Here is a 15,610-nt window from a genome sequence, read left to right as displayed (position 1 = left end):
TTTTTTTTTAATGAAAAAAATTTTTTAGAATTTTTTTGTTTTGTTTTTAATTGTGGTAAAAAAACACATAACATAAAATTTATCCTCTTAACCACTTTTAAGTGTACAGTAGGTTCAGTAGTGTTCACTCTTAACAACAACTCAAAACAACAACTCTACTTTTTCCTCTCTTCTGCTCTTGGCATCCATCATTCTACTTTCTGTTTTCATGATTTTAACTATTCTAGTTAGCTCATATAAGTGGAATCATACATTATATGTCCTTTTGTGATGGGCTTAATTCACTCAGCATAATACCTATAGATTCATCCATGTAGTGATATGTGACATGATTTCTTTCTTTTATAAGGCTGAATAATATTCCATTATAGTTACATACCACATTGTAAAAATCCATTCATCTGCTGGTGGAAATTTGGGTTGCTTTCACCTCTTGGCTATTTTGAATAATGCTCCAATGAACACGGGTGTGCAGATATTTCTTCAAAATCCTTTTTTTAGGTATCCAAAATCCTATCTTTTGGATATATACCTTGGAGAGGTATTACTGGATCATGTGGTAATTCTACTTTTATATACTTGAGGAACCTCCATACTGTTTTCCATAGAGGCTGCCTCATCTTACATTCCTACCGGCAGTGCACAAGGGTTCCAATTTCTCCCCATCCTTGTCAATACTAGTTATTTTTTGTTCTTTTGATAGTGGCCATTCGAATGAATGTGAGTTGGTATTTCATTATGGTTTTGATTTGCATTTCTCTAATGATTAGTGATGCTTTTGTATGCTTTTTGGCCATTTATATGTCTTTGGAGTAAAGTCTATTCAGATTTTTTGCTCATTTTTTAATTGGGCTGCTTGTTTTTTTGTTTTTGTCAAGTTGTAGGAGTTCTTTACATATCCTGAATATTAACCCCTTATCAGATATATGATTTGTAGATTTTTTTTTACATCCCATAGGTTTCTTTTTCACTCTATTAATGGTTTTCTTTGATGTACAGAAATTTAAGTTTGATGTAGTCCCATTTGTCTATTTCTGCTTTTGTTGCCTGTGCTGTTAGTGCTAGCATTATACAAAAAAATCATTGTTTTGAAGCTTTTTCCGTATGTTTTTTTTTGGGTAGGAATTTTATAGTTTTAGGTCTTATGTTTAGGTCTTTCTTTAATAAATTTTGAGCTAATTTTGTATGTGGTCTAAGGGTCCAATTTCCTTCTTCTGTATGTATATATCCAGTTTTCCTAACAGTGTTGATTGACGAGGCCATTCCCCATTATGTAGTCTTGGCACTCTTGTCAAAGATCGTATGACCATATATGTGAGTTTATTTTGGGGCTCTGTATTTTGTTTTGTTGGTGTATGTGTCTGTTTTTATGCCAGCACCACACTGTTTGGATTATTGTATTTTTGTAATATGTTTGAAACCAGGAAGGCTGAAACCTTTAATTTTGTTCTTTTTCAAAATTGTTTTGGAAATTCAGGATTCCTTGATTTTTCCATGTGAATTTTAGGGTAGTGTTTTTCTATTTCCGGAGGGAAAAATAAAACCACTGGGATATTGATAGGGATTGCATCAAATCTGCAGATCCCTACTTTGGGTAATAGGATATTTTAACAATATTAAGTCTTCCAATCCATGAACAGAGGATGTCTTTCCATTTATTTGCATCTTTAATTTTTTTCAGCAATGTTTTATTGTTGGCATTGTACAATTATTTTTCCACCTCAGTTATTTCTAAGTATTTTTTATTCTTTTTGATGCTACTGTAAATGGGATTGTTTTCCAAATTTTTTTTTCCTTTTGTTCATTGTTAATGTGTAGAAATGCAACTGATTTTTGCAGGTTGATTTTGTATCCTGCAACTTTGATGAATTTCTTTGTTAGTTCTAAGAGGGGTTTTATGGAGTCTTTAAGATTTTCTACATATAAGTTAATATCATCTGCAAATAGAGATAGTTTTACTCTTTTCTTTCTTTCTGATTTCAATGCCTTTTATTTCTTTTTTCTTGCCTAATTGTTCTGGCTAGCACTTTCAGTAGTATTTTGAACAGAAGTAGCAAGAGTGGGCATGCTTCCTTTGTTCCTGATCCTAGAAAGCTTTTAGTTTTTCACCATTGAATATGATGTCAACTATGGGCTTTTTATATATGATCTTATTAAATTGTGATGGTTTTCTTCTGTTCCTAGTTTGCTGAGTAGTTTTTTTTTTTTTTTTAATCATGAAAGGGTGTTGAATTTTGTCAGTTCTTTTTCTGGGTCAATTGAGATGATTATATGGTTTTTGTCCTTAATTCTGTTAATATCTTGGGTTACATTGTTTTTCATATGTCAAACTGTTCCTGTATTCCATGGATAAACTTATGTGGTCATGGTGTTTAATCTTTTTTAATGTGCCGTTGAATTTGGTTTGCTAATATTTTCTTGAATTTTTACGAAAATATTCCTCAGGGATACTGGTCTGTAGTTTTCGTTTAGTATTTTTGTCTGGCTTTGTTATTGGGGTAATGATGGTTTAACAAAATGAGTTTGAAAGTGTTCTCTCTTTAAGTTTTTGGAAGAGTTTAAAGAGAATTGGTGTTAATTCCTCTTTAAATGATTTGTAGAATTTGCCAGGGAAGCTGTCCGGTCTTGGGCTTTTGTTTGTTGAAAGGTTTTTATTACTGACTAAATTTCCTAACTAGTTAGAGGTTTGCTCTTTTTTGTATGTGTGTGCGTAATTTAGTCTTGGTAGATTGTATGTTTTTAGGAATTTATTTGTTTCTTTTAGGTTAACCAGTTTGCTGATTTGTAGTTGCTTGTTGTAGTCTCTTATAATCCTTTTCATTTTCGTGGCATCAGTTTTAATTTCCCCTCTTTCATTTCTGATTTTAGTTATTTGAGTCATCACTATTTTTAGTTAGTCTGGCTAAGGACTTGCTAATTTTGTTAATCTTTAAAAAAAAATTCAGTTTCATTGATTTTTTTCTACTTTTCTATTCTGTTTCATTTATTTCTGCCCTAACCTTCATTATATCTTTCCTTCTGCTAACTTGGTCTCGGGTCCGCCGCTGGCCAACCCGAACAGCCCTAGCCTTGTTCCTTTTGGTGGGCGAGTTAATGGCCTGGATTACTCTTTCCCTCCGGTCCCCTTTGGAAGGAGATGGGGGAAGAGAGCTGTGAAGAGAGGTGAGCACAGCCGCCGGCCCCAACCAGCCCAGTTAAAGGACACTCAGACGCGGTGGGGGTTCTGTCGAGCAGTTCCGTTTATTATCACACAAGCACTTGCTTTTAAAGGCAAATGGGGAAGGGAGGTTTTTACATCCTCCAATCAGCTTAAAGTTTATGAGAGCATGCATCCTGTCTCAATGCCTAGCTATTGCAATCATGCAGTGTTCATGAGCGCGGAAGCGCATATTTGGCCAATAAGGGCTAAGGCAAGGTTCCCGCAGACACTCCCACGCTACTTCCTCCCGGGGCCATCTTAGGCTGCCACGTTAATATGCCCTTGTGGGCCCATAATGGCGCCGCTTGTAATGTCACTTAAGGTGGCGTTAGTTTTTAAGGTCCGACAACTTGGGTTTAGTGTGACCTTTTTCTAGTTTCTTGAGGAGAAAAGTTGTTACTTTGAGATCTTTCTCTTTGTAAGGTGAGTGTTTGCCACTGTAAACTTCCCTCTTACTAGTGCTTTCACTGTGTAAGTTTTGGTATGTTGTGTTTTAATTTTCATTTGTCTCAAGATATGTTTTAATTTCTCTTGTAATTTCTTCTTTGACCCATTGGTTTTTAAAAGAGGAGTGTGTTTAATTTTGACGTATATGTGACTTTTCCTGTTTTCCTTCTACTGTTGATTTAAAGTTTCTTTCCATTGTGGTTAGAAAAGATACTTGGTATGATTTCATCCTCCTTAAATTTGTTGAGTTTTTTTGTGAATTAACATGTGATCTCTTCAAGAGAATGTTTCATGTGTGCTTGAGAAGAATGTATTTTGCTGCTGTTTGATACTGTGTTCTGTATATGTCTGTTAGGTCCAGTTGATCTATAGTGTTGTTTAAGTCCTCTGTTTTCTTACTGATCTTCTGGCTGTTCTATCTATTACTGAAAGTAGGATATTGAAGTCTCCTGCTATTATTGTGGTGTTCTCTATTTGTCCCTTCAATTCTTTCAATATTTGCTTCACATGTTTGAGGATTCTGATGTTAGGTGATTATATATTTATAATTGTTGTATATGGGAAATCCACTCTTTTATCATCATGTAATTTCCTTCATTGTTTCTTTTGATAGTTTTTGACTTAGTCTATTTTGTCTTATATAAGTATGGCCACCTTTATTCTCCTTTTGTTACCGGTTGCGTGAAATGTCTTTTTCCATCTTTTCACTTTTACCCTTGGTGTGTCTTTAGATTTAAAGTAAGTCTCTTGTAGACATCATAGAGTTGTATCTTATTTTTTTACTACATTAGATCAGTCTTTGTCTTTTGATTGGGGAGTTTCATCCATTTACATTTAAAGTGATTACTGATTAGGAAGGACTTACTACTGCCATTTTTTTTGTTTTCTCTATGTCTTGTAGCTATTTGGTTCCTCTCTTGCTCCTTTCCTTTGTTTCATTGTTTTTTATTGTAGTCACATGCTTTGATTCCTTTTACATTATCTTTTGTATATTTTCTGTAGGTATTTTCTCTGTGGTTACCATGGGAGATTATGTAAAATATCTTAACATTTTAGCTTTCTATTTTAAAGTGTTAACAACCTAACTTGTAAGAGTTCTGTTTCTTTACAGCCTCCTCACCACAACTTTATGTTACTGATGTCACATATTACATCTTTGTGTATCCATTAACATATTTTATAGTTATTTTTATGCTTTTGTCTTTTAAATTTTGTACCAGAATTAAAAATGATTTACACATCAATAGAATGGTAATATAGGATTCTGTAGTTGTCTCTGTTTTGAACCTTTACTAGAGTAGTTTATATTTTTTATACTTCCATGGTGTTGTGTAGCATTCTTTCATTTCCATTAGAAGGACTCCGTTTAACTTTCCTTGTAGGCCTGATCTAGTGGTGATGATCTTCAGCTTTTGTTTTTCTGGAAAAGTCTTAATTTGTCCCTCATTTTTGAAGGATGGTTGGTATTGCTGGATATAGTATTCTTGATGGGCAGTTTTTTTCTTTCAGCACTTGGAATATATCATTCTATGTCTTTAGGCCTGAGAAATTTCTGCTGGAGAAATTGTAATCTTATAGGGGCTTCCTTGTATGTTATGAGATGTTTGTTTTTTGGCTGCTTTCAAGATTATTTAACTATTCCTCTGACAGCTTAATAATAATGTATCTCAGTATAGGTGTTTTGAGGTTAATGATAGTTGGAGTTCTTTGAGCTTTTTGAATTTTTATGTCCATTTCCTTCTTCCAATTTGGGAAATTTTCAGAAATTATTTCCTTAAATAGGCTCTCTGCCCCTTTGTCTTCCCTAATGTGTATGTTAGTTTGCTTGTTGGTGTCTCACAAATCCTTTAGGCTATCTTCACTTTTCTTCATTTTTAAAAATTTTGCTCCTTTGGCTTGATAATTTCAAATGACTTCTCTTCAAGATCACTGATTTATTCTTCTGCTCAATCCAGTCTGCTATTGATACCCTATAGTGAATTTTTCATTTCGGTTGTATTCTTTAGCTCCAGAATTTGACTTTTTAAAAACAATTTCTGTTTCTTTATTGATATTTTATTCATGCATCCTTTTCTTGTTTTCCTGAGTTTGCTTTAGTTTGCTGTCTGTGTTGTTTTTTACCTCACTGAGCATCTTAATGACAATTATTTTGAATTCTTTGTCAGGTAATGCAGAGATCTTCATTTCCTTAGAGTTAGTTTCTGGAGATTTATTTCTTTGATTGGGCCATATTTTCCTATTTCTTTGTATGCCTTGTTGAAATTTGGCATTTTGTTGAAATTTGGGCATTTGAAAAAACAATCACTTTTCCCTGTCTTAATGGACTGTGTTTGTGTAGAGAAAGGCCTTTACCAGTCAGCCTGACTAGAGATTCCATGGGCCTCTAAAACCTTATTTGGAGATGTGTCTTTGGGCTTTTGTTTGTAATCTGTCATCTGAAGAGGTTTGTCTGTTTCTACTTCGGAACTACTCCTGGTGTCTGTCTTCGGTATTACAGCCTCTGGTGCTGTAGCAAGCTGTTGTTGGTGCTCATCCTGTTGTCTGTCTATGTTACTGCAATCTTTAGTGCTGTAGCAAGAAGAGGGTCTTGCCTTTAGTCTCTGAGGCCTCTAGGCATCCAAAGTGTGCCACTGTCACATTCTGTGCCCCTAGTCAGACCTTCAAGCTGGGTGAGACAAAAACTAGTCCCTTGGGCATCCTTGTGAAAAGTTCCACCCTTCTCTTTCCTTACTGATGGAGAATCCTTGATTGCACTGTGCTGTGCTGGAAGGTTAATGGGGAATGGCAGGTAAGTGTAACATACTTCCTTCCCATTCCAACATACCTCTTTTTAGTCTTGTGCTCACACGGAGTGCTGTAACCTTTCAACTAGTTTCTGGAATTTTCACAAAAGCAATCTGCTCTTTATATTGTTAAGTTGTTTTTTCTTTAGGGAAAGGAGGGTCTGGGGCTTCCCATTCCATCATGTGGCTGATTTCACCACATCACGGTTTTTAAAGTCTTACATCAAATGACTTCATTTGGGGTCTAAGCCAGTTGCTTTATTTATTCTGTATGCTTTTATTCTTTTTTCTGTTTTTCTCTGTGAAGCATTTTTTTCCCTTTATCTAAGCCATTTGAGTGTAATAATTACTCAAAGATCTTCTTGAAGATGCATTCCTTTCCCCTCCAATTTTTCTTTTTTTAAACTTTTTCTATTGGTACTACACTGTTATTTTAATTTGCTTTACAGTTTGATTAACATGTGTTTGTCTTAAACAACCAGATTTTAAGTACCTTTATGGCAGATTATCTTAATTGCTGCCTCTACACACGTACCTAATACAGTGCTATAGTGGGAGGTTAAAATTATTCTTTTGTCTTATACAAATTAGGAAGATATATTTGTTGTTGAGAAAAGAAGAGTAATTAGTGATACCTGCTTGATGTAATTCTAAGCACATATCACCTTTGGTTAAGTATATATTATTCTTACATTCAATTCAGTCTTGAGTAGAGTTACTTTATTCTTCTCATTTTAAGAAATAAATGTCATTAATGATGGAGGCCTAAATAGTGTTAATTAATATATAGGTGTTAGAATTTCATTTCCGTATTCCCTGGTTTGGGGGAAAAGGCTGAAATAAGTTGTAACTGAAGCTTAGAATTGTGACATCTTTTTATAAAATTATTTAAGTCACATAGTGACAGGTATTATTTTTTAAAACAAATTTTTAAAAATAATTTTGATTTGAGGAATTTTATGACCTTGGATACCACTTACCTTGTTTGTTGAATTTCCAGTGCTAATATGATGGCTTGCTACACCTGCTGTATAGAAGGCATTCACTAGCTATTTATTGAATGAGTGAGTCTAGTTGTTCTTTAGATTTATAATGTTAATTTTTGTTGAACCCTTACAGTATGTGAGCCATTTTCACATTCTTTATTTTGTTTCATCCTCACAAAGACACTGAGATATAAGAATTATTATATTCATCTTTCAACTGATAAACAGTTGTCTTCAACAGAGTAAATGATTTGCTTAGGATATAACTAACAAGTGGCAACACCAAGATTCAAATTCTTGTCTCAATTAGTTATGTTTTCTACTATTTTATAGAAATAACAGATCATATATTGACAAAGCATTTAAAGGTCTTACTTTTCTTAAAGATTCCCTGTATGTTGGGTTTTGTATTTTTCTCCCCAGAATCCACCAAACCCACCTATATCACCAGGAAAGACTGCCAATGATGTCAACAGCAATAATAATATACCCTACAGGTGAGAATTATAAATAGTCTGTTTGACACTCATATTTCTCTTCATATCACACAAATCTTTCACCTTTTACTATAGTCTGTCTAGGGTGTTTTTTTTTTTTTTTAAATTTGGCTGGCTCCAAACCTGTGAGCTTGGTGTTATAAGGCTGCATTCTAACCAACTGAGCTAAGCAGCCAGCGACCCCCTCCTTTTTTTTTTAAACCTTTTTTTGGTCTAGTTTTTATTAGTCTAGTTTTATATAGTTACTGTGTAGTCTGTTTAGAAAACAAGGTTCTGATTTTCTTTATTTGATAGGAAAATCTGGAATGTATCAAATGTATTTATGTAGAGATAAATATTTGGTATACTAGATTGAGTATATTTTCTTTTTCTGCTTTTTTATAGTTATCTATGGATATTACTTTTGCCAATTCATTTTAGAAGGCTTTCTTTGGCCACTACATATTTCTTTAACCACTTGTTAAAAATAGTATTCTCTCAAATAATGGAGAAATGCTTTGGTCAGTGGTTAGACAGACTAATGTCTGTGTATATTAGGACCTATATTTGGTCTTCATGTTAAGTGTTAATGATATTAGAATATAAGAGGAAGACTATTCCTTCATGTAGTAGACACCAACATTTAGAAGTCTGTGTGCCAGCTGTGCCTCAGTGCATTTGCTTGTGCTTTAGGGTTGTAATATCCAAATCTAGCTACCCCTTTTCCCCTATTGGCCACTGCTTTTTCTGTACATCAGTTGGTGTCTCCCAGAATGGCATATCCATTGAGTACTTGTGTGCATGTATATTTTGTAGAAGTGCAGGCACAGTGAGACAGATGCTGGAGTCCAAAAGAAATGTGAGCGAGAGTGCACCACCATCCTTTCAAACTCCTGGGAATACAGGTAATATTTTTTTAACACTGAAATACAGTTTCTTAGGATTTGAAGGCTTTGTTCTGTTTTCTTACATTCTTTTGGGGTTGAAATAGACAGAACTAGGCACATTGATTTAAGTACAAAATTTTATTAAGAAATCAGGATCATAGATAAGTGTGCATGAAAACATATATATTAAAATCTCTGATTAGTAGTTCTCCAACTTTTCATATCCCTTTACAATCTTAAAAAATTATTAAGAATTCCAAAGGACTTTTGTTCATTGGGTAATATCAATCGATATTTACTTTCAATAGAAATTAAAACAAATGTTTTAAATGTTTATTCATTTGAAAATAATTATAAATCCATACAAAGAATATTTTTTAAACAACAAATAACTGTCTTTTCCAAGCTTGAAAATATCAGTGAAAAAAGTATTATTGTCTTATATTTTCACAAATCTCTTTAATGTTTTACTTAAAATGTTAAGACAGCTTAAGACAGCTGGATTCTTATATCTAGATCTGCTTTCAGTATGTTGATTTGGCTGAAATATGTGAAGAAAATGCAGCTTCATACAAATATATAGATGGACAAGGGCTAGATAATAATGGCTATTCTTCTTTGGTACCATCAAATCATAGTTTCTTTAAGGTTAGTTGCAAAGTGGACTCTGAAACACTACCAATGAACTTTTCTAATTCTTTCATTACAGTTAATTCATCTGTCTTGCACTTGGATGGATCTTTCGCTAATATTATTCGTTGATCATTTGAAAAATATTCACTGAGTTATGCAAATCTTCCAAATGTTGACACATTTCACTAATAAATATTTTTTAAAAAATTACATTCATTATTTCCACTCTCAATTCTTCTCAGAAAAATCTTATAGCATTTGGGAAGCTGTCATGCTCCCAATGACAGAAGTTTTTTCTAAAGTTTCAATTTTTCTTTTTAAAGCTTGAATTTTATTATTGCCAATAAATGTCAGGTATTTTTCTTTGAAGTAACTACCTTGCTTGGTTTATTTTCAAGAAAAGGTGTGCAGAATACCCAAATGTGAATAATCACAGTATGTCCGTAAGCCATTCGTTCAAGTAAAAATGGTCATTCATGAAAAAGGCTGCTAGTTTAGCTTACAACTTAATTGCACAAGCACCTTTCCTTGAGTCAATGATCCTACTTTGGGATGCAGTACTAATGTTTTATATGTACTACCTATTTCTTCACAGAATATTAAGAACCTTTGCTTAAAGGTTGAGATATAATAAAATTAGTAGTTGTTACAGCTTCATCCTGTGTAATCTTAAGTGAAACTGACTTTGTTTTTTACTGTAAGCATGTGATGATGAAGAATACAGACAGTTGTGAACCACTACATTGCCTTGATATTTTGTGCTAAGGCATCAGAAGTTTTACTCGCTGTTGCTTTTGCTCCATCAGTACAAATGTCTACATAGTGAAAAAGTCAAATAATTTCTCATTATTGTTATGAAAATAGTTTTGATATTGCAAACTCCCTGAAAGGGTCTCAGGAAACCCTGGGTGTTCTCCTGGATCACACTTTGGGAATTGCTGCTCTAGTGTTCTTGTGATTTTGGAAAGACTGTAAATCAATGAGAAAGGAATTTGGTCATGTATTTCAAACCTGTTCCAATGAGAATAAACACTAATAGTTGAATCAAAATTACTACAAAACTGGAAATGACCAGAATTTTTATTCTCTCTGCTCTTTAGTATGTGTTCACTCATTTGTTAATTCATCTTTGCTCTTTACTCAGTGCTATTTTTCATATCATATAATGTCAATAGAGTATCAACAGAGGGAGCCTCCCCTCATTAGTTCCTCTCCCAGGGAATTCAATAAAATTTAACCCACAAATACAGGATTCACATCGTAAAATGATAAAGTATGATGACTAAGTTTGCCTATTATTCGTTGATGGTTATGACTCTTTCCAGATTTACTATTTGGATTTATATATTGCTGGTGTTGTAAGGTATTTATAATGTTGTTCATGTAGTTTCAGAAATATCTATACATTTTTAGTTGTTTTCCTAGTTAGTTATTCTGAAGTGATTATAGTAATTTTCAGAGACAGCTTTGATACTGAGATAGCAGTCCTCCACAGTAATTGTAAATCATGTACTGTTTTCAGAATATACCTAGCAAACATGCATGCAAAAATGCTTCTAAATTTAATTCTAAAAATTTCCAGAATTTAAACTGGAAAAAAATTTATTATGAAAGACTTTACTGTACCTAATGTAATATATTAAATTTGTATGTGTTGTATTATTCTAGCTGATATATTAAGATAGCCTTTTAAACTGAGACTTCTGTTTTCTTTCTATAGTATCATCAACCAGTCTTGTCACTCCTCCAGCAGTTGTCAGTAGTCAACCTAAATTGCAGTCTCCAGCAACTTCGGGTTCTCTGACAGCAACGTCAGTTCTTCCTGCACCCAACACAGCTACAGTAGTTGCTACTACTCAGGTGCCTACTGGAAATCCCCAACCTACAATCTCTTTACAACCTTTACCAGTGATTTTGCATGTACCTGTTGCAGTATCTTCCCAGCCTCAGCTACTACAGAGCCATCCAGGGACTTTAGTGACCAATCAACCATCTGGCAACGTTGAATTCATTTCTGTGCAAAGCCCGCCTACAGTGAGTGGTCTTACCAAAAATCCGGTGTCCTTGCCATCCTTGCCAAATCCCACTAAACCAAGCAACGTTCCTTCTGTGCCCAGTTCTAGTATTCAAAGGAACTCTCCTGCCAGTGCTGCACCATTAGGAACAACACTTGCTGTACAGGCTGTTCCAACAGCACACTCTATTGTACAAGCTACAAGGACTTCTTTACCCGCAGTAGGCCCATCAGGACTGTATAGTCCACCAACTAATCGAGGTCCTATACAGATGAAAATTCCAATTTCTGCTTTTAGTACTTCATCTCCTGCAGAACAGAGCAGCACTACTACCCCAAGGATTGGTAAGTCACCATGTAGGTGTAATAATAAAAATGCAATGTATTGGGCCGAGCCCGTGGCGCACTCAGTAGAGTGCGGCGCTGGGAGCACGGCGACGCTCCCGCTGCGGGTTCGGATCCTATATAGGAATGACCGGTGCACTCACTGGCTGAGTGCCTGTCACGAAAACGACAAAAAAAAAAAAAAAAAAATGCAATGTATTAATGGCCTTTTGGTGACTGAACTTTTTTTTTTGGAAGTGGCTAGCATTATTGGAAGAACAGAGTAAATAGAATTCCTTGAGATTATTTTTAGTAATTTTTTATATATCTAAGAGAAATTATGTTGTTAAAATGGGGCCTGAGAGGGGGCTTATTTTGAATGAAAAGTTGACATTTTAATTTTATTTTTTAGTAATTTTTCTAATTTTGGTGAATTTTTGATTAAGGCTTTTTTTAGCATTAAGAATTACTTTTATGATAGATACATTTGATAGGAATATCTGAAGAGAACAATTGTATTTCATAATATCAGATTGACATAATATATGCTTATAAGAGAAAAATAAAAACCATACCCATGGTTTTCCTTACCCATTTGGGAAAATCCTTTGTCATTCATCAACCACATCTTCCAAATTTGAACAGTTTAAAAATAGGTTCTTCCCTCTCTCATTTACTATAAAATAATCAATTCCTTCTTATTTTTTCTAAATTTTCCCATATGATATATGATTATGTTTGTATTTTACATGGAAGTATTGCAAAAGGAGAACTTGATTGTACCTGTGTTTAAAATCTGCAAAACTCTGTCTTTCTTGTTCCTAGAAAGCATGCATCTTCTGTGCATTCTTGAACTTGCTTAGTCTTCATTTCTAACTTTACATTTATCCCTATTACTTTTGGAAATGTAGGCAAGAATGGGTAGACATTATGCGGTATGGTGAAATGGCTACAGTATCTTTCTTACTGATGTAGTAAGTGAAGTATGAGAAACAGATTGTAAAGTGCAAAATTAAATTTTTATAAGTGAGCTAAACAAGCCTTGCTTTCTATTTGTCATGTAGCCATTAGTAGTGTACTTGCTCTTTAACTATGTTTTCTCATATAAAATAGTGATGCTGTTTCACAGAGTTGTCAAGAAAGTAAATGAGTGGCAAATCAAAATTAATATTGAGATAAAGCTGAGTATTACTCTTATACAATAAACATCCGGTATATAAGAGCAAACTGACCTTTTATATGAAAATACAACTATTATTAATAGTATTTACATTGCACAGGGACAATGTTTCTTAGCATTTTCTGCTACAACATTATTCCTTAGAAACTCTTGTATTCAGCACTAAAAGAGATACTTACTTTTAACTGAAGTCAGGGACAAGGAAGATTTTGGGGGGATACTTCATCTCTAATTTCTTTTCCTTTTAATTCCTAGTATTTTTTAATATGTCATATAATTTACGATGGACTTTGTTTTATGCGGTTTTGAATTTTTTTCAGTTTATGGTATTTTAAGGCAAAATTGTCATTGTTTTTATTTCATGGTCACAAGATGAGATATATTCCTAAATATAGAACTTTTCCTTAAAGACCATGGCCTGAAAAGAATATTTTGTTTAATGTTGTGAATGGACATACCCTAAACATTTCTACAAATATTAGAATTATAATTCAATTATTTTGTTCCTTAAAGTTTTTGTGAGCATTTAATAACACAAAAAGGGTATTTCCCAGAAAAAAAAACTAAATTAAATTAAAAAAGGGACTATTTCCCAAAATTATCTAGCTGATGCACTCTTTAGTCTTAAGTGTCATTGTGTTTTGTGTTTATTTGGCTGTTCTTAATTTTTTTGTATATAAAATTGATAGTTTTCACAGTCATAGTACAGCATTCTACCTTTGAGATAATATAAAACATAAAATCTTACATTTTAACATGTATCTTTAACACATTTATGTGTACTTTAATATACTATGAATATAAATTATGCTAAGGAGATCTTTATTTCAAGTTTTATTTGGAATGCTTACCAACATTTTATTTTTTTTATTTTTCTATTTTTTAAAATTTATTTTATTTATTGAATCAAAATCGATTATACATATTTTGGGGGTTGAACATTGAGATATGTTGATTAAATCAATGTTACTAGCATATATATTGTTACAAATCGTAATTATTCTTTATGCCCCTTGTCCAATCTCTCCCCTTCCTCCATTCCTTCCCCCTCCCCCCTCTAATTGCCCTAGATTTCTTCTCTTCTTCTGAAAGAATAATGGTTACTCTGTTAACTTGTTGCCTAGATGATCTGTCCAATGCTGAGAGATGTCATCAGGTCCCACAAATATTATCATAGAGCAGATGCTTCTTCTGTCACTCTGAAGTGTGTTTTGTGGAAAGAGACATCCTCTTCTTTTCTTTGTCTCTGCTGGTGACTCTTCTTGTGTGAATGCACTCCAGCGGTTGGCGGACCATCTGCGTGGTGGCTGTGGCGTCTAGCCACTTTTGCAGCAGCCATGGTTACTGTAGTGGCTGTGGTGGTGCTGTTTTCAGCATGCTCCTTGGCACTGGTGTTATGTCTGGTTGTGGGGTGTGTTTGGTCCCCTTCTCCATGCCTCTGGTCCCTGGGCAGGCCCCAAGGCGCTGGCGCCATGTAGCTGGTTGTGGTAGAGGGGTCCAGTCCTCTTCTCCATGTCCCAGGTCCCTGGGCAGGCCCCAAGGTACTGGCGCAGTGTGCCTGGTTGTGGGAGGAGGGTCCGGTCCCTTTCTCCATGCCTCGGGTACCCAGCTGGGCCCCAAGGTGCTGGCGTTTTGTGCCTGGTTTGGGCGGAGGGTCCAGTCCCCTTCTGCATGCCTCTGGGCTGGACGGGCCCTGAGGTCCTGGCATGGTGTCCCTGGTTGTTGGAGAGAGGTCCAGTCCCCTTCTCCTTGCCTCAGGTCCCTGGTTGGGCCCCGAGGTGCTGGCATGGTGTGCCTTGTTGTGGGAGGAGGGTTTGGTTCCTGATTCCATGCCTTGGGTCACTGGGTAGGATCCAAGGCACTGGCTCAGTGTGCCTGGTTGTGGGAGAGAGGTCCAGTCCCCTTCTTTATGCCCTGGGTCCCTGGGCAGGGCCCAGGGTGCTGGCATGGTGTGCCTGGCTGTGGGAGAGAGGTCCAGTCCCCTTCTCCATGCCTCAGGTCCCAGGGTGGGCCCTGAAACACTGGCTCAGAGTGCCTGGTTGTGGGAGAGAGGTCCATTACCTTTCTCCTTACCTCAGGTCCCCGGGCAGGCCCCAAGGTGCTGGCATGTTGTGCCTGGTTGTGGGAGAGTGGTCCAGTCCACTTCTCCTTGCCTTGGGTCCCCAGGCAGGCCCCAAGGTACTGGCTCAGTGTGCCTGGTTGTGGGACAGAGGTCCGGTCCCCTTCTCCATGCCCTGGGTCCCTGGACGGGACCCTGAAGCACTGGCGTGGCGTGCCTGGTTGAGGGAGAGCGGTCCAGTCCCCTTCTCCTTGCCTTGGGTCCCCGGGCAGGCCCCAAGGTGCTGGCGTGGTGTGCCTGGTTGTGGGAGGGGGGGGTCCAGTCCCCTTCTCCATGCCTTGGGTCCTTGGGTGGGCCCTGAAGCTCTGGCGTGGTGTGCCTGGTTGTGGGAGAGAGGACCATTCCCCTTCTCCTTGCCCTGGGTCCCTGGGTGGGCTCCAAGGTGCTGGCATGTTGTGCCTGGTTGTGGGAGAGCGGTTCAGTCCCCTTCTCCATGCCTCGGTTCCCCAGGCGGGCCCTGAAGCACTGGCTCAGTGTGCCTGGTTGTGGGAGAGAGGTCTGTTCCCCTTCTCCTTGCCTTGGGTCCCTGGGCAGACACCAAGGTGCTGGCGTGGTGTGCCTG

At 36.3% G+C, this 15,610-nt stretch overlaps 1 protein-coding gene across 5 annotated transcripts in view; it reads left to right on the top strand.

Moving 5' to 3' along the window:
• The window catches only part of ATF7IP (activating transcription factor 7 interacting protein), a 119,749-nt gene that overhangs the window by 71,546 nt on the left and 32,593 nt on the right, over positions 1–15,610 (top strand). For all 5 annotated transcript variants that reach the window (XM_063075026.1, XM_063075027.1, XM_063075023.1 and 2 more), the window contains exons 7-9: positions 7,839–7,912; positions 8,708–8,796; positions 11,132–11,770. In XM_063075026.1, coding sequence (XP_062931096.1) covers positions 7,839–7,912; positions 8,708–8,796; positions 11,132–11,770 — 802 coding nt within the window. The remainder of the gene's footprint in view (positions 1–7,838; positions 7,913–8,707; positions 8,797–11,131; positions 11,771–15,610) is intronic.

The sequence above is a fragment of the Cynocephalus volans genome, chromosome 12 (assembly GCF_027409185.1).
Source record: "Cynocephalus volans isolate mCynVol1 chromosome 12, mCynVol1.pri, whole genome shotgun sequence".
Classification (NCBI taxonomy): Eukaryota; Metazoa; Chordata; class Mammalia; order Dermoptera; family Cynocephalidae; genus Cynocephalus; species Cynocephalus volans.
This window is presented reverse-complemented; position numbering and strand designations above follow the sequence as displayed.